Genomic DNA, 19,254 nt, shown 5'->3' with positions numbered 1-19,254 from the left:
TTTATCTAGCTTTTAGGATCAACCAATCACAGCTTTTGAAATGATGGCTCATACCCAGCAATGGTGTCAACCACACCTCCTGACTAAGAGAGGAGTTTCTGTCCATTTCCTGCTCAGAGTTCTCTGAGAATGTTCTGGAATCACTCCTAAAGGCGGGTACACACTACAGGATAATCGGGTCAATTTTTGTCCTGATTTCCCCCTTACGATCAAAGCCAGCAAAGGCCCGATTATCTGATGTTGGCAAAGGACATCGTGTCTGATTTTCCTGTGGTCTGTGGTGTGTTAAGAGTGATTTTGTCCAGTCAGATCCGCTCGCCTCACTCACCTCCAACTTGTGCTGTAATGCATACAGCCTCTCCCCATCTCTTATCACATTAATGAAGCTAACAGCAGCTCAGTGAGAGGTTTATAACATCTAACAGCAGCTGATATGAAATATACCTGAAGTGCTGAGTGTAATATCACTAAGAAGACAGATAAAAGGTCATTTCGAGCAGCTAAGGTAGTTTATATGCTCATTATGCAGCCTCATTGTAGTCTGCACAGAATGGTTTCTACATCCTGGGATGTAGCAGCAATACCCAATCATACACAAACTTATGTTACAGCAGATCCAATGGAGAGCAGTCAGGGTAAGAGAAAATGACAGTTGCAGCAAAAAGCCTTTACAATACAGTTCGAGTTACTATTAAGAGTTTTTGTCCATTTCTGGCATCCATTGGTCAAAACTGAAGTTTATGTGGCTGAGAAAACATGTTTCACTGCTTTCCCACAAATGCTTTTTAATGACCACATTTCTGATTCATACTCCACCACCTGCAAAACACCATATATACTGTATGCATATTTTCAAACATCAACACGCTTTTGAAAAACGGTAAAATAAGTTATTAGCCTAGTAGTAGTGCGACCATTAGCCTAGTAGATAGAACGGGCGTCCCAAGACCAAGAAATTAAAATGTAATTTAACAAATAATTATTCATTCAATACAGAACTGAAAGCCTACCTTTGTGTCTTGTTTTTTGTGTTTTTTAGAGAGGGGGTAACTAGAACACTCAGTTTTGAGTCTCTATACTGTGCATATTTTGTCATTTTTGGAATTATTGCTGCATGCCTGGTATAATAGTAAATACAGTTTTATAGTAATTTCTTTGTTAGTGTTGTTTCAACTTAGTTTTACAAGTAAATATAGATATGGCTATATGTGTAGAGAAGCAATTTGCTTCATTTCGGATTCGTTATTTTCTTAAAAGTGTGAAAAAAGTAAACCAAAATATAAGATTCAAGTTCTGAATTTGTGTACCACCTCCCGTTGATGTTAAATGATGTTAAAGTGAAATTCTCGCCAAAAAGCAACCAAGGCTTTATTTGTGACTGAATATGAGTCAAACCTTCGTGTAAAAGCATGATTATGATGAAAGAGGCAAGCTAATTTTTAATGGGGTACAGGGGCACTTTTAAGCTAGCATCAACATTGCTATTTTTAAAAACACTAAGAAGGCTCGACACAACATCAAACTTTGCTCGTAGTATCACCAGAGTCTCTACACATGAACATGAGCATTGAGAACATTGTTTGTTTACACAGAGTTTACTAAAAAGAAGGTTTCTTCTCTTCTAATTCTCTGTAACAAAGCATTCTCAAAATGTCATACTATTATTTAAACATGCACACATTTTTAACACTTACCTAGATTTTGTGGTTGAGATGCTGATAACTTGTCAGAAAGAATTCCACAAAGTATATCATGTTACAAACATATTTTATTTGTATTTTTCCATTTTTACAGGGTGAACAAGATAAAAATTCACAAGTGTAAAGAAAGCCAAGTGAATTTATGTAAAAGAAAAGACTAGTGTGTGGAATACAGAGATATCACATCAAAACAACCAATACAAGTAACATAAAAGCAGCAAAAAACAGCCCTGTTCGAGCACAGAGTACTCGGCCAAGCCTTAAAACAACATTAACACGATTTACACATAAAATACATTATTGGTGAATATATTACCATGTTTCTCTTCAGCAGTATTGAACCCCTCATTGAGAAATTGAGGGGGCCCACCCACCTAGTCCACTAACAACAGGGGAACATTAACAGTGCAGCAGGCTGTAGGCGCCCCGTTCACATCAGTTTACATACATATTTATTTTGTGTTTGATCAATATAACACTATAATACAGAAACCAAAGCCTATTATAAGTATCTACTAGTATTTTGCTAGTAGAAGACATTTAAGAGACCTACAGCTGAACACGATAATACTAAGTTTTAAAAGAAGTTGCTAAACAATGCAAAACTACAGAAAGTGAGCAGTCAAGAGATTCAGCTTTTTTCTTCGGACCAGTGATTGCACATAAGTAAAATGTTGTTTTTTAATATAACAACTGTAAACAGTTAATCATCATTACTGTGTATTCATTTATTTAACGGATAAGATTTTTTCCAAGTGTTTCAAAATGTAAGTAAGTGATTCATCAACAGCCAAACATGGTCGACTGCTGCCGTTTGTTACTCTACAGACTGAAGCCCGACACGGCGATGTGCTGAGCGTTGTTTCTCGCCTCAAAGTATGAGGTGTCTGTTTCATCCTCCGGCTGAGGAATGAAAGGCATCGGCTGGTTCTGCAGGTTGTCCCAGTCCAAGCCCTCGAACAGGGGGTGACGCTTGAGCTCTGGTGGATGTTGAAACAAAAATGATCAGAGTGCAGTTCCCCATTTAATTTTCATCAAATGTTCTGCAATTACATTTACTGCCAACCGAAATGTCCCTGATTACAGCTACTTAAAACATCCTCGATCCTTGATCATTTGAGCAAAACTGTCACACAGCAGCAGTATACCATTTTGTACCATGGTATGCTATTAAAAAATTAATGTTTATACCATGTATAAAACGCTTCAACACTCCCGAACACATTCTCACATTGTATATACTAGATTGCTTTCCTTTTTTTATTCTTCTGTCATGTGCCATAATAACACACTTTTACAACTCCGGTGCTGTAAAATGACAATAAATGACTGTTTACCTTTTGTGTGCCTGGTATTAAAAGCAATCCTAACAGAGCCATTCAGACTTCACTAGATATTTTGTGAAATTACATAAAAAAGGAACGGCGTTCAGTCCTTTAAGTGACTGAGACCGTTATTTTCTAGGAAAACAAATGAAATTAGCTTGTTATCTCAGGAAAACAAAGTTTCGAGATCTCGAGATCATTATCCCGTTATCTCGGGAAAACAAATAAAATTAACTTGTTATGTCAGGAAAACAAAGTTTCGTTATCTCGAGATCATTATCCCGTTATCTCGGGAAAACAAATGAAATTAACTTGTTATCTCAGGAAAACAAAGTTTCGTTATCTCGAGATCTCGAGATCATTATCCCGTTATCTCGGGAAAGCAAGTGAAATTAACTTGTTATCTCAGGAAAACAAAGTTTTGTTATCTCGAGATCATTATCCCGTTATCTCGGGAAAACAAATGAAATTAACTTGTTATGTCAGGAAAACAAAGTTTCGTTATCTCGAGATCATTATCCCGTTATCTCGGGAAAACAAATGAAATTAACTTGTTATCTCAGGAAAACAAAGTTTTGTTATCTCGAGATCATTATCCCGTTATCTCGGGAAAACAAATGAAATTAGCTTGTTATCTCAGGAAAACAAAGTTTCGAGATCGAGATAATCATCCCGTTATCTCGGGAAAACAAGTGAAATTAACTTGTTATCTCAGGAAAACAAAGTTTTGTTATCTCGAGATCATTATCCCGTTATCTCGGGAAAACAAATGAAATTAACTTGTTATGTCAGGAAAACAAAGTTTCGTTATCTCGAGATCTCGAGATAATTATCCCGTTATCTCGGGAAAACAAATGAAATTAGCTTGTTATCTCAGGAAAACAAAGTTTCGAGATAATTATTCCGTTATCTCGGGAAAACAAATGAAATTAACTTGTAATGTCGGGAAAACAAGTGAAATTAACTTGTTATCTCAGGAAAACAAAATTTCGTTATCTCGAGATCATTATCCCGTTATCTCGGGAAAACAAGTGAAATTAACTTGTTATCTCAGGAAAACAAAGTTTCGTTATCTCGAGATAATTATCCCATTATCTCGGGAAAACAAATGAAATTAACTTGTTATCTCAGGAAAACAAAGTTTCGAGATCGAGATAATCATCCCGTTATCTCGGGAAAACAAATGAAATTAGCTTGTTATCTCAGGAAAACAAAGTTTCGAGATAATTATCCCGTTATCTCGGGAAAACAAATGAAATTAACTTGTTATCTCAGGAAAACAAAATTTCGTTATCTCGAGATCATTATCCCGTTATCTCGGGAAAACAAGTGAAATTAACTTGTTATCTCAGGAAAACAAAGTTTCGTTATCTCGAGATCATTATCCCGTTATCTCGGGAAAACAAATGAAATTAACTTGTTATCTCAGGAAAACAAAGTTTCGAGATCGAGATAATCATCCCGTTATCTCGGGAAAACAAATGAAATTAACTTGTTATGTCAGGAAAACAAAGTTTCGTTATCTCGAGATCTCGAGATAATTATCCCGTTATCTCGGGAAAACAAATGAAATTAGCTTGTTATCTCAGGAAAACAAAGTTTCGAGATAATTATTCCGTTATCTCGGGAAAACAAATGAAATTAACTTGTAATGTCAGGAAAACAAAGTTTCGTTATCTCGAGATCATTATCCCGTTATCTCGGGAAAACAAACTGAATTAACTTGTTATCATGGGAAAACGTAATTAAGGTTTGAAAATGCGTTTTTGGGACCATAAGTCTGATTGACTTGAAATTTGACACACAAGTCCAGCTCCATGTGCTCTACGAAAAGCCTCTTGGACCATAAAGCTCCGCCTACCTAGATTTTTTGCTAATTTGCATAATTTGAAAAACAGTAAAATGAATAGAACTTTTGAAAGATTGACTGGGCGTGGCCTATGGTGAACTGGAAGGACCCAGAAACACGAAACTTGGTACATTGAGTATAAATGACGTCTAAATGCTGCTACAAAAATTTGATCCCAATCCTTGTTCTCCCTTAATCAACATGGTTAATCACTTTACCAGCAGTGTTACATATTTTTCAATGAATAAAAAATTTAATAAATAGTTGTCCTCACCCTTTAGGCCAGCTCTTTTGGTCATGTCCATGGTCAGGAGGATTTCAATCGCATTTCTTGAGTTGACAGACAGTTCCTCCTCCTCCTCAGGCCAGGGAATATCTAAAGTTGTTGACAGTGGGTAGGTAAAAGAAGCCTGCTATTAACATTAACTAAAACTTTCACAGTGAATATGTATTTGTAATATCTGTCAACCATATATTTTAGAGCGTCTTGTGGTTTAATCCGAACCCACCTCTGTTGAGAATATTCTGGAAGACCAGCTGAGGTGTCTCGTCGTTGAAAGGTGGAACACCTGTGAGGAACTCGAAAAGACACACGCCTAGCGCCCACCAGTCCACCATGCAGTCTGGGCGGGGGCAGAGAAAAAACAAAGTCACATTTCATTTCATACGGCTGCTGGCTTCAAAACCATCTGATTACTGTTAGAGTGTGCACTAACTGTACTGCGGTGGCAAAAGCAAGGACCAAGTTAGACTGAAGATGGAGGGATTCAATGTTCACATTCCTTCAGAGTTATTAGGAGCTGATTTAACACATACGGGCTTTTAACAGTTGTGTCTGACGTTGTAGCTTTAATAATTTTGCTTCTCAGTACCCGCAAGGATTTTAAAATTACAATAATCAAAACCATCTATTATGGAGCTGAGAAAAACCTGTGACAGCTGATGAATACACACTGACACACAGACCGTTCATGAATCTGAATAGCGGCAATTATGCTACGGATGGCATTGTGCAACTGACAGGAGATCCTGCCCTCAGTGTTCAAATTTCAATGACTAACAGCATGTCAGATCAATAGGCTATTATTAGATCACATTTTGCATGTCAGTTGCTGAATGTCAGAAATAAAGCCAGTGCCAAAGCACATAGACATGTGCCAGGGATACCCAAACAAGAACATCAGCCACAACATTTCTGATCCTCCACCTGTCAACAATGATATTAGGTTAATGTTAAAGAGATGATCCCATTTATTCATCATTTGTAAATCACACATTTAAAATGCCGGCCACCTTTTCTTCTGATCTAGCCCCGAGTTCATTCACCAATCCAAGGGGAACAAACACAACCAGAGGGGAAAAGCGAAAATGGGGGAAGAATCAGTTCATTTCCTCTAGCGTATTAGCAGGCGGAGCGATCATGCAAGCTCACTTGCAAAAAACAGCAACATCATCTTAAACTTACCGCACTGAAAACTTCCTGAAACTAAAAGAGAATGCCTGTCACAAGGAATGCCAAGACAACTATATAGTGTCAATTTCATTAAGACTATTCTGGGCTATTTTGGGCAGAAATATTGAGTGCTGCAGGTAATTTTGGGCTAACCCGTAAGTTAACATCGCCCTGTGGATTTTGGGTTATTGTGGAAAATAAAAGTTTATGATACTTGCACCCTTTGTTTTGCAAGATGATGTTCACAATTGAACACATCCCTTATGACTTTTGAGGCATGAATGCAATTGCCAGAAGTACAAAGTCCACCACAGTCGCACGACTTCACCACTACACTATACTATACACGCACTTCACTAAGTGAAGTCTGAGTTATAATGAGTAGTTTGCAATTAAAGTCGAGTTTCCATCAACTGTAGTCTTATTTAGCCTTGTTCACCTTTTTGAAGACATGTAAAAGCTTTAAAATTCACAAGTGGGGTGTTTACTGTAAATGCATGTTATAACATAGCAAATTAAGGGAGAAAACTTTTTATTCTTGTGTTTACCACAGATGGTACTCCAGGCTTCTCATTGACTTCTAGCCAAGGTAACCAGATGTGCGAAACTTCAAACTAATTTCTGGGTTTTAGGATCAGTTCCTGCAGCACTCAATGGTGTGGTGCTGGGGATTTTGAATTCCCTTTTCTTACCGTGTGGTTTTCCCAGAAGTAGCTCTGGAGCCAAATAGTCAGGAGTTCCTAAAATGGGTGCACCCTCAGCAGGCAACGCTCCCCGTCTGACACTCTTTGGAGTCCTGAAGGGTGTGTGAGAGGTCGTCATGGGCTGAGGAGTCTGATGTGAGAGGGGAACAACAAAAAGTAAGAAAAATGGCAAAAACGTATGACTTGTTATCAGCTGCTCTTAGCTGTCTGTACCAAAAAAAAGTGATGGACCCAGAACCACGCAGCTAATGTGCCTTAAAAAAAAAAAGCTCATTTTGCACACTGTGGCCTCCATAGTTGCAATATATTGTAAGTGTCCATGTCTAAATGTCCGACCCTTAAAAAAAACAGGGATAAAAACAGTGTTCTTTCTAATAAAAAATTGAAATCTGTGTGCGCTGTCTTCTTTGAATGACATCTATAACTTTAACAAATACTGAATTAGTGAGCTTTCATGCTAACCTGATTGAGAGAGCTGTTGGCATTGGGTCTTTTCTGCACTGGTGTTAAAGTGCCAGACGCAGTGTGATAAGAAGCTGTTGTGGACATATCCATAGCTTCAACGGACCCGATGCTGAGCCGGGAAACCCTGGACATGTTGGAGCGGTTAATGGAACTACAGTAGCTCCGGAAAGCTACAACATTCCGTGGCTTGAGGAACGAGGGCGACTGTTCAACACTGGAGGCTAGATCAGGGAGCCGGTTAAAAAAGGAACACTGAGATTCACCTCTCCAACCAAAGTTACCAAGTTTGGGTGTTTCAGTAGAAACAGCAGAACTGTTTTTTGGGAGAAACTCAGGTGATGCTAAATTCCTGGTTTTTGAACACTTGCTTGAGTTCAGAAATGCATGACTTTCACCGGTGAGAGACGTTTCATGCATAGACCCGTCAGAGTCGAGACTCAAGCTCCTGCAAATGTCACTGTTCCCATTGAGGGGTGATGTGAAGCTTGAATGCGACAAGTCTTTGGCTCCATCCTCAAACACGTCCTCCGTCGGCTCCTCCAGTTCACAAAACAGACTTTTGGTCACAGCGATGGGGCTGGAGCGATTTGGGATCCGCTCCTCGGCTAACCCAATCCCCTCTGTGGAGGCAATGAAGTCACCTAGTTGGATGTTGGAAAATGTTCCAGTCAGGCCCGTGTGAAACCTCGCAGTCTCCTCTGGAATCTCGTAGCACCTCTTGTAGCATGCGTTACTCTTCTTGGCTTGGATCTCCAACGGCTCTGGACTTCTCTCAACGTCACAAAACATTCTCTTTACAGAGGAAGCTGATGGACAAATATCATTCCGAACTGGTTGGTTCGCTGGAGACTTTTTCCCTGCGAAATGGTCCAGATTGGTTTTGGTGGGCGCAGAGTCCTGTTCAGGCCTTTTGGGCTGAGGATGCTCTCCTCTTTTCTGCTCATTTTCTTTCTAAAGAGCAAAGATAAAAGAAAAATAAATTAATATTGGCACAAAGAATGAGCACTATTGGATCTGATGAACGCATTTTCAGTTAATTGGTAGGAAAGCTAGGGCTGGGTTTAAAAAACAAAAATTCAAATATCATGCGTCTTTTCACATACAAGTTTACAATCACTGACCTCCTCACACTCCCACAGCGGGCTGATGCCACCTTCAGTGTCGGTGGTGGCGCTGCCTGCACTCATCGTCTCAAATCTCTTCCTGGTCTTCAGCAGCCTTGGAGTCAGATTTTTAGCCAGCTTATGCGGACTGAACACAGTGTTGGTCGGCCCTATGGAGACAGAACAGATAAGCCAACACTGAAAGTGTATTTCAAACACATTTTCACAGCCAAGATCTCACCACAAAGTTATATTATGCACCAGCCTCAGGCCTTGCATAACCAGTCATTCCACAATGTTAATGAATGAAAAACAAATTAACCCTGTCTCTTGGATATCTGCCATGACATACCCATTTTCCAAGGGTAACGAGTCGGAGAGTACGCCCGATCTTTTGTCTTCATCAGAGGAGAACCAAGAGAGTTATTCTTCTGTCTTATTTTGCCACAGGACATTGGGCTGGACACAGCAGATGTGCTGCAGTGACGTTTGCCCTCTGGTGCAGGCGTGTTCTGTGTTGGAGGTAATTTAATTAAGAACAGTCAGAATGCATGATGCATGCAAATGAACAGAAAACCTCTGCATGTGATAATACACAAAGTCACTTACAAATCCAAGGGAGCTGATTAAGGAGAGCACTTGACCTGGGGTGCGGAAGTAATCTTTATTTGGTTTCACCAAGGATGGAGTAGTGAGGATATCCATAAGACTCAGCTCTGAGAGAGAGAACGGAGGTAAAATAAGGGAAACATGACTCATATTACCAGTGATGGTGGTCACAATGTGTTAAGTGACAGACTGACAGGAGTTCATACCTCTGTCAAGCTTCACTTTAGAAAGGCCGAAGTCTGTGAGTTTGATGTGACCTTCGTTGGATATAAGCATGTTGTCTGGCTTCAAGTCCCTAAAAAGTTTCGGGTATTTGGGTAAATGCATGGTCATCAGACTGATTATCCAATGTTATACTCATTTACACACCTGAAGAATAAGTTACCTGTGGATTATACCATGACGATGGAGGTAGTCCAAAGCCAGTGCAACCTCTGAAATGTATTTCACAGACATATCCTGGTCGAAATATCCATAGATGTGAAGCAGAGATTTGACATCTCCACCAATGAGGTATTCCATCACCTGAAAGCACCACACAAATAAAAAATTAACAACAGCTGTACATGTGATAACTTCACAGAGTAGTTACTGTAAATCAACTGCCAATAAATGTTACCAGGTAGATTTTGGTGGCTGTCTGAAGGGAGTAAAACAGGTGAACCACGAAGGGGCTTTTGCTAAGGGCAAGTGCATCTCTCTCCGCCTTCATCTGGCCCGTCATGTTTTTATCAACCATGTCTGCCTTCTTCATCACCTGAAGACAAGACAATGCAGAATCTATAAACTTTAAATATGTCTTATTCGTTTATTCATAGTCGTCAAAGACCAAATCGACTCACCTTAATGGCATATAATCGCGGATTACACTTCTTCCGTGCAAGGTAGACCTTGCCGAAAGCACCGCGGCTGACAGGCTTCAAAACGATGAAGTCCTCGATGGAGGGCGGTTTAGGAATATCCACCAATTTTTCATTCGCTTCGGAGTCGTGCTTTTCATCCGCGTCCATATTGTTTGCTGCTTCTCAAAAGAGGTACTGGGTTGTGTCCGTAACAGCCAGCTCACTCGATGTCAACACTTGCATGTTAAAACAACAATCTCGGGTTTGTTTTGAAATTTTGAATTCTACTGCTCCTTCGCGGGGTCCACTGTCGTTACGTTTAGCTGCCCAAGTGAGTGCCTGCGTGAAATGCGTAAATTATCCTCAAAGTGCGCTGAAATTAAACATTAGTTGATCATTTCAGGTGTAAAATAATCAAGTGTTTTATCATCTGTCAAATTAAGATATGTTATAGAACAACTTTTTTATTTTCGATATTGTCATTTTTTGTCAGGCGGTCAGGAACCGACATGGAAGTCAATATAGAAATTGTGTAAGAACGGACAAGCTTATTTTTTCCTGTAAGCCACACAATGGGAACATTTAAATAAAAAAATATTTTCCCTTTTTACTTTTAGGCATTTTCAATTCGGTGTTTAATAAATTAGCGGTTTGTGTTCCACGGGCGATGTAATGATGCAAGCAGCAACCGGTAGTGATTCACCTTTGACGTCACTTTGTAGTCCATTTGACCTCGGATGCCAGAGAATCCATTTGACGTGAAGCTAAGCTGCCGAAAGTTGTGTAACAGGGAAAACAAAAGGACACGGCTCCCGGGAGGACTCGTCCATTTAAGTTGCACAGAGGGTATCTCCTCATACATTAACCCTCTTAATCCTTATTTTGCGCTTTCGCCCTGCAAAAATGTTTTCTCTGTCAACGTCGTTTCAGCCACAGCAGGTAAGCCGCCTGGATAGCAGCCTTTTAATTAAGCTAGCTAGTGTGTGCCTTTTTGACAATTTAACGTTATGTGTCCTTCAGCGACAAAGACAAGAAAGACGTAGAGGGGAGTCATAACAACGAGAGTCTCTGTTTATCGCCGTTTATGTCCTGTCTTCTCTAACGGTCAATGACAACTTTAGCTCGGCTAATGCTAGCAGTAACAAGTCAACGGTTCTACATAATCAGCACACGCTTACGTCGCGTTGTCTTCGTAAGCTATACGAGAGCAGAAGAGATGTGTACGTGCGGTTTGGGTCATCGTGGGTTTATCACCTGGCATGTGTGGTGGGGGACAAAGATGTTTAAAGTATAATGAAGTTCGCTAACTGAATCTCCAAACGGCCGAGGTTACATAACTCCTATACATCTGACGTATGAGGCCCATACCGCTGTGCGTGTTTGTGTAGAGTCAGCTTGAATAACACTGACATAACCGTCCTGACTGGGAGATACCAAAGTCTTACGGAACTTTTTTTTTTTTAAGCAGTGTCTTATGTCATTGTTTAGCAAACATAACACACATAAGATTATATGTTTTGCCTGAACATTTACAGACTAAACTGCACTTTATATGTCTTACGTCTTATCATGTTCAGTATACTTCCTGTCAGTATACTACCTGTTAGTATACCACCTGGACAAAACTGAACAACATAAATCCACACTGTAAATAATCTTATACATATACTTAAATATATATACTAATGATAGTCCACACCTCTGAACATTTTACTTACTTGTTTCATTTTTATACCATTCTTTAACTGAAGGTTCTTTGTCATTGTTGTTCTTTCTAGTTGAATGTTATGTTTTTGTTTATGTTCACATTTGTGTACATCCTGAGCGAGTCAAATTTCTTGTATGTGTCGACGTACTTTGCCAATAACGCTGATTCTGATTCTGATTATACATGTGTCTCCATGTTTTGAGAGACTGTTCTTCACCCTGCTCTTGCTTTGGGTATCTGACAGATGATACTGCCGCTCAGCCAGCTCATCAACGCCCTCCACTCTCTGAAGAACTCAGCCACAGCCTCGGTCCAGACCCTGCACAGAGATTTCCCCCCGGAGCACACTTCATATCTAAAAGAGGTGAGAAGGACATCATGGACGGCTTCATGTCAGGAGGGCACATTTCATAATCAGCAATGACTTTGGTCAGAACATATACAGGTTTATTTAGTTTGTGAAACTGGACAGGATGCAAGAAAAACTTATTAGTTACTTTAGGCAGCCAATGGCAAACAGCAGATCTGCAGCAAGTCACTTCTTGGAACCCTCTTTTCAGACACACGCAAATATATCTAAACAAATCCCTATTTTTAAACTGAACTGAGTCATTGCTAAAGCTATTTTAAGTGTTTTCATTTCATTTCACCGTTCATACCACAGGTTTTCTGGTAGTAAAGAAGATATAATAATAATAATAATAATAACAGTAAAATTTATTTTAAACACACAGTAGTTATCATGTAAGCATTATACCGTAAAATTGCAAGGATCTGTGTTTGTAAATTTTACACCAGCGAGATTATTACTCAAAATGTATGAAGGATATCAGAATATTTTAGTTTCACTTGATTTCTTATTCTTCGATTGATCAAAATTTTTTATTTTGTGTGCTGTGAATATTTTTGGTCCCCAAAAATAATGCGACACATTTCATTGGACTGTTATTGCGTATCCATGCACATGCACATAGGAGTGTATTTTGCAAAATCCTGGAGCACTGAAGCAGGTCAAACTTGTTCAGTGTTTCTGTCATACAGGTAAATTCTGTATGTCTCTTCAAAAGTATGTCTTTAAAAAGCCACACAGGGGTCATTACTTTCATAATTACTGTTTTACAAAGGTATGGATTACCTGATTATACTCTCCTTCCTTCACAGCCCACTGTGAGTCTGAGGGATCTGGGCCTATCGGATATCAGGCTGAGTCAGTTGGATGAGCTGGTCAGCAGGTTACTGCCTGCATCGAGACCAGAGGAGCCTCCTGCTGTTCCTTCACCATGGAGGACCAGTCACGTTTCTGGAGACAGCTTCTTCCACAACAAGCATGGTGAGCAGCTCAGGCCGCTGAGCTGAGAGGCGACTCTAACTTTGTTGTTTTTTGAGATAACAACTTTTTAACAATTTAGTTAGTTTAAGAAACAATTTTTACACATTTGTTGATATATTTAAAGTGAGGTTAAGTTCAGCACTTTTTGTCTGACAGGGTTCTCACACAGAAGGTTGGGGGTTTTCGGCTCTCCAGTATTCCACAGACAGTACCACAGTCCTCTAAAAGAAGTGTGCTCAGAGCTACAATTCCTGCCTGGTAAGGAAGTGACTTTAATAACATAACTACAATATCTGTGTGTATGAACAGCTTGACATTCAAGGTAGTGTTTAATGTTTTCATGTGCCTTACGTGTGTCTCTGTTTAGTGTGGGTGCAGAGTCGGGGTTTCAAGACACTCAGAACAAAGCCCAGACGAATGGAGTCTGGTTATGACGGCCCGGTGGAGTCTGAACCCTACACACCAGCCTTCATGAAGGTCAGCATGTCACTGCACAGTTCAGCAGAGTAACATTGTGTCTAATGGAAAGATTAGTGGGACCTTTTTGTGATCTTGTGAGACTTAAACTGAAAGTAGCCAAAACTTTTAATCCTAGGAATTTATTTTCAAGGAACTGAAAGGTTGCTTCAGCTGGCTGCATTTCCATTTCAGTCTAAAGACCGGTGAAGTTTCGATACATTATCTACTGACGTATAGAAAAGTCACAGCTCTTGTCAAGGCACTGCAAGCAAAAACAAACTGGTTTGCAGCTGCAGATTTTAAATAACTTTGGCTGAAGTATTTATGGTGAGCACTGAGACAAGATTTGAATCTTGAAGCCCACCAACCAGCTCTCCTTCTTTTTTTCATCACAGGGGTTGCTTCAGAGGGAAAAGGGACCAGAGGCACAATCGCTGGACCAACTGCTCAAACATAAGAATCTTCCAGACAACCAGCAGGAGGCTTTCAAGACTGGTTTCACTGAGGGCTTCATGAGGTCTCAGGCCTACACTCAGAGAACACAAGGTATGTAGTCAGCAGTTGCTGCAGGGTTTCTTTAGATGGCAGTGTTGAGTTAAGACGCAGAGATCCTATGATTTGCACAAACTACTTCTTATCTAACCTTTTATCCCTGCTCTGTTTTGATAGACTCGCTGAGGAGAACCAGGGTGATCCTGTTGGTCCTCCTACTTCTTGGTATTTATGGCTTGTCAAGAACCCCGTTTCTCTCGGGTAAAGGCTCCTTTTCTGATGCTGGTTTGTTTCAGTTTTATTCTTTCCTACACTTGCGAATCAACCTACAACCCTACATGCACACGTTAAACAGAACAAAGTTAAAGTGTTAGTCTCTATTCTCAGCTTAAATGGTCAATATAATATATTTAATGTGTAAGCTAATCATTTAAATTGTATCAGATAAGACACCTCCTGCTGTGTGCCTGTAGAGTTTAACTGATAATTGAGACATACTATTGTAGAGTCATTTTTAAATATCAGTATCAACTATATCTGTTTTCATGCCAGAGTGCTGGAACTTTACGAATAGTGTGAAGTGATAATGGTAGAAAAGAAGCACGACCGTATCATATTTACACATGTGACACAGTATGAATAATGTAACCAGCAGTTTTACCGTCTGTCATTTGAGACACAGTAAAGAAGTTGATCTTCTGTTGCTGTACTGAACTGTGTTTTTTGGGGGATTTCACAGTGAGGTTCCGCACCACATCTGGTCTTGACTCAGCCGTCGACCCCATCCAGGTGAAGAATGTGACATTTGAGCATGTCAAAGGAGTGGAGGAGGCGAAGAATGAATTACAAGATGTTGTCGAGTTTCTCAAGAACCCCCAAAAGTTCACTGTTCTCGGTGGAAAGCTGCCCAAAGGTATTCTGTTTTATATTTTCTCCACATGCTCCATTTCCTCTGTTTTTATTGTCCAAGCGTAAAATGCTGAATGCACAAATTTGTCAGACGGTCTTGTCTTGTATTTTTTTGATATGCTGTTATTGTATCCTAATTACTTTCCTCCGTTATGCTCTCAGGGATCCTCCTTGTAGGTCCACCAGGCACAGGAAAAACTCTGTTGGCGCGAGCTGTGGCCGGGGAGGCCGACGTGCCTTTCTACTACGCCTCAGGATCAGAGTTTGATGAGATGTTTGTGGGTGTTGGTGCGAGCCGAATCAGGAACCTTTTCAGTAAGTCCGCTGAATGTAGGACAATTTGAGTAACCAGTTGAGAAACCAACCAGAAGACAACAATGTCTCTTCTTTTGTGGTTTGCAGAAGAGGCAAAAGCGAATGCTCCCTGCGTGATCTTCATCGATGAGTTGGACAGCGTTGGCGGAAAGAGGATTGAGTCTCCTATGCATCCATATTCCAGACAAACAATCAACCAGCTGCTGGCTGAAATGGACGGGTCGGTTTTCAGGATGTGACATTTTTAATACCCTTTATGTTCACAAAATGTAGTGATGAACTTTAAAACTTCCTGTTATTAATGTTTGGGTATTTTACAGGTTTAAACCAAATGAAGGCGTCATCGTTGTTGGTGCTACAAACTTCGCAGAGGCTTTGGATAAGTACGTTTACAATACAAACACAAATGTTCTAAGATGTGTGTACCATGTGTGACTCTTAATTAATCCTACTTTGCTCCTGTTTTTATTTTTATTTCTTTATTTTCTTAGTGCTCTGGTAAGACCAGGGAGGTTTGACATGCAGGTGACGGTCCCTCGCCCAGACGTGAAGGGACGCACTGAAATTCTCAACTGGTACCTCTCCAAGATCAAAGTGGACACTGGTAAGTCTCAGAGTAAAATATTCCAAATGATCCTCCACTTGTTAGCTATTGAAACTCCTTTAAAAGCATCCAAAGCTGTTAGGGTGCTTGTGTTGCCTCTTGAACACTGATTACCTTTTTGTAAAGATGGCATTGTCCACTGCTCTTGTTCTTTTACAGCTGTGGATGCGGAGATCATCGCCCGAGGCACAGTGGGCTTCTCTGGTGCGGAGTTGGAGAACCTGGTCAACCAGGCAGCCCTGAAGGCGGCCGTGGACGAGAAAGAGATGGTCACAATGAAGGAGTTGGAGTTCTCCAAGGACAAGATCCTCATGGGTGAGTACACGTAGTGTTTAGATCCGCTCTGCGACCCTCACGTCACATGAGACGGATTAGCTCGACACACTGTGGTTGGGAGACAAGAAGAATGTTAACGAGAGAAAACGTGAATCCTTTTTTAAAACCAGGCCCTGAGAGGAGGAGCGTTGAAATTGACAAGAAGAACAAGACCATCACAGCCTACCATGAGTCGGGCCATGCCATCGTTGCCTATTTCACCAAAGATGCAATGCCCATCAACAAGGCCACTATCATGCCTCGGGGCCCAACTCTTGGACATGTAAGCTGTCTCTACTTGTGGCTTAACATAAATCTAACAGAATGTGCTCAGTGTTTTATAAACTAAAGCTAATCTGTCCTGCTCCCTGTTGTCTAGGTGTCCATGCTCCCAGAGAATGACCGCTGGAGCGAGACGAGAGCTCAGCTGCTGGCTCAGATGGATGTCAGTATGGGCGGCCGAGTCGCAGAGGAGCTCATCTTTGGAGATGACAACATCACCACAGGTGCGAGAATAAGACTTTAAACCTGATGTACTTTTATTTTCTTAATTGATCTGTTACTGTGGACTCATTATCTGTCTGTTATTTTCTTTATTAATCAGTTAAAAAAATACTGATCAGTGTTTCCCAAAGTCGAAGATGACATCCTCAAATATCTTTTTTTTGTCCTCAACCCCAAGATATTTAATTGACTTTTAACACGGAGATATTCACATTCAAGAAGCTAAAAATTAACTGGGATGATGGATTGATTAGTTAAAGACATGGTGATTAATTTAGTATTTAACATGCCTGATAATTTTGACTCTCCTTCTGTTGTTTGTAATGTAGCATGAGTTAAATCTTCTCCTGTTTTTGTGTATTTTAGGAGCCTCTAGCGACTTCGATGGAGCAACCAAAATAGCAAAGATGATGGTGACTAGGTTCGGCATGAGTGACAAGGTAAAATTTCAATCTATGTAGTCAATGAGTGAACATTTTTGCCCTTCCCATGAACATAGAAGGCAAAGTTTCTAAACGGTGCTCTTACTGTGTATACATTGCTATAGGAACCTTTTTACATACACAGGAAAGCGTTTGCACAAAGCCAAGTGTAAATATACTTTTTAGGTTTGTAGGTTATCAATATGTTTTACTTCTTTTGTTATTTTATCTACTTGAACCATGTGAGTTTGCTACAGTAGTTAATTTCAGACACAGATTTATTGTGAAGTTTGACCTGCAGTCCTCCAACATCACTACAACATATAATTACACCCGAGACAGTTCAGCTCTGTCTTACTCTGAGCTCCTAACAGCACTCTCATAGCTTATAATGATTGTAACTAATGCTTGAGAAGGCCTTTTGTTCATTCAACTAAGGGTGTAATTTGTGTGTTTGCCGCAGCTCGGTGTCATGACCTACGGTGACGTAACCAAACAGAGCCCCGAGACACAAGCTGCTATCGAACAGGAAGTCAGGATTTTACTCAAGGTGAGCTTTCCCACGGCACTCTCTGTGTTTAATTTAAAATGTTAACACCTCTTTCAGTACCTATTTCTAATTAATCAATCTTTCTCTTTTATCCAGGACTCATATGAACGTGCTAAAAACCTCCTGAAGACCTACAGTAAGGAGCACAAGACGCTAGCTGACGCCCTTCTACAATATGAAACTCTGGACGCCAAAGAGATCAAGATGGTGCTGGAGGGCAAACCACTGGACCACATGATAACTCAGTAGATGTTTTAGACTCTTGTATCCTGTGTATATATATGAAGCTGTGCAATTATGCACAGGCCTTTTGGAGGTCTTGTATTTCATTTGTTTGTATCCCTCTTATTATCAATGTGAAGACGAGACGGAAATGATTTACTTTCACCCCCTTCTACAAAGTTTTATTTGGTTAATTTTAATTTCTTTGGATTTTCCTGTAGAGACAAGGAATCACAGCAGGTTTTAAAGCACTTTGAGGTTTAATTGGATGAAACTGAAAATTTGCTCTCCAGGTTTTTGTCTACCACAGTTCACAAAGATGTTATACCAAGTAGCCTCTCTGTCATCTGCTCTGAAGATAAATGACTTCTGTCGTAGTTTTATACATCAGAGTCATATCTGGTATCATAACAGGGTTCCAATACAAATGATTTAGACAACAATCATGATTAATGATGGTGAGATGATTTAATTCACGTGGCTATGTCTCATTTTAAATCTGTACAGACTTGTGAACACCGTAGGACCTTAAATTACCTCAGTCTAGAATGTACCATTTGGCTGTAGCAAGGTACAGGTGATACAGATCGCTGTTCATGCTGAACTCTTCATTTTACAGTGTTGTTTCAAAACATGATGCCCTTCAGTTGCATCCACCATATGCTATCTATTTTGTGTATTCTTATTTATTTAAGTGCCCAAAGGTGTGTCCTCTTTTTTTTTTTTTGACATTAGTGCTAGGCCCTCATGTCCTACTCTGAGATCACCTGTAACTGATAAATGAGGGGAAATGTGTAAATACTGTAAGCGTGTGCAAAGATTTGGCTTTGTGCTTCTGTTTGTTCCTTTAGATGAAGGCCATGTGAAGCTCAAATAAAGGTTACTCTTACCCATGAAGGTGTTGTACAGTTATTGACTTGCATAAACTGACATGTTTTGGCCACTGGGGGGCAGCACAACTAGGGGTAGCCTGGCACTGATACCAGGCTCATATGTTAGCAAACTTTAGCATTTTTAACTCTGCTATCTGACATTAATGTTCCACTATGTTCATCTGCTACTTGCTAAGTTTCTCAGTCTGCTGGAGCTGTACAGATATAGACACCTGCTGGCTTTTTAGCTTGCAACAATCCAGTCACCTGATTTTTCCCCAACCCTAAATAAACCTAAAGCTGCTACATAAAGAAACTTTTGTTTTGCAGAAATGTACTATCTTGGCAAGCTGCCCTTCACATGCTTTTGGACTATTTTTTTTTCTTTTTTACAATTAATACACACAAATGAGGCAGTTATATTCAGCTACAACCAGCACAATGATCACATCCCATCAGAGGGAGCCTCAGTGAAAAAACAAATAAACACAACACTATTCAT

At 40.1% G+C, this 19,254-nt stretch overlaps 2 protein-coding genes across 3 annotated transcripts; one reads left to right on the top strand and one right to left on the bottom strand.

The window, feature by feature from the left end:
- Positions 1-1,750: 1,750 nt before the first annotated feature.
- On the bottom strand, positions 1,751-10,218 carry mastl (microtubule associated serine/threonine kinase-like). Its single transcript, XM_037078840.1, has 12 exons — positions 10,051-10,218; positions 9,828-9,965; positions 9,594-9,733; positions 9,415-9,503; positions 9,209-9,315; positions 8,952-9,111; positions 8,618-8,769; positions 7,494-8,447; positions 7,020-7,161; positions 5,384-5,497; positions 5,149-5,250; positions 1,751-2,680 (listed from the first exon to the last, which is right to left on the bottom strand). Exons 1-12 carry the CDS (start codon positions 10,216-10,218, stop codon positions 2,523-2,525), a joined length of 2,424 nt encoding a protein of 807 aa, XP_036934735.1. The 3' UTR covers positions 1,751-2,522.
- Positions 10,219-10,621: 403 nt separating this feature from the next.
- LOC119008490 (ATP-dependent zinc metalloprotease YME1L1-like) lies at positions 10,622-18,777 on the top strand. Of its 2 annotated transcripts, none has more exons than XM_037078842.1 (18): positions 10,622-10,989; positions 12,003-12,122; positions 12,920-13,088; positions 13,245-13,346; positions 13,456-13,565; positions 13,943-14,093; positions 14,217-14,300; positions 14,779-14,952; positions 15,111-15,263; positions 15,351-15,483; positions 15,584-15,646; positions 15,755-15,867; positions 16,027-16,182; positions 16,314-16,465; positions 16,562-16,688; positions 17,053-17,126; positions 17,572-17,658; positions 17,755-18,777. In XM_037078842.1, exons 1-18 carry the CDS (start codon positions 10,954-10,956, stop codon positions 17,905-17,907), a joined length of 2,157 nt encoding a protein of 718 aa, XP_036934737.1. In that variant the 5' UTR covers positions 10,622-10,953; the 3' UTR covers positions 17,908-18,777. The 2 variants fall into 2 exon arrangements, with proteins under 2 accessions (XP_036934737.1, XP_036934736.1); XM_037078841.1 differs by having other exon boundaries at positions 14,217-14,324.
- Positions 18,778-19,254: the final 477 nt, after the last annotated feature.

The sequence above is a fragment of the Acanthopagrus latus genome, chromosome 19 (genome assembly GCF_904848185.1).
Source record: "Acanthopagrus latus isolate v.2019 chromosome 19, fAcaLat1.1, whole genome shotgun sequence".
NCBI classification, from domain to species: domain Eukaryota; kingdom Metazoa; phylum Chordata; class Actinopteri; order Spariformes; family Sparidae; genus Acanthopagrus; species Acanthopagrus latus.
This window is presented reverse-complemented; position numbering and strand designations above follow the sequence as displayed.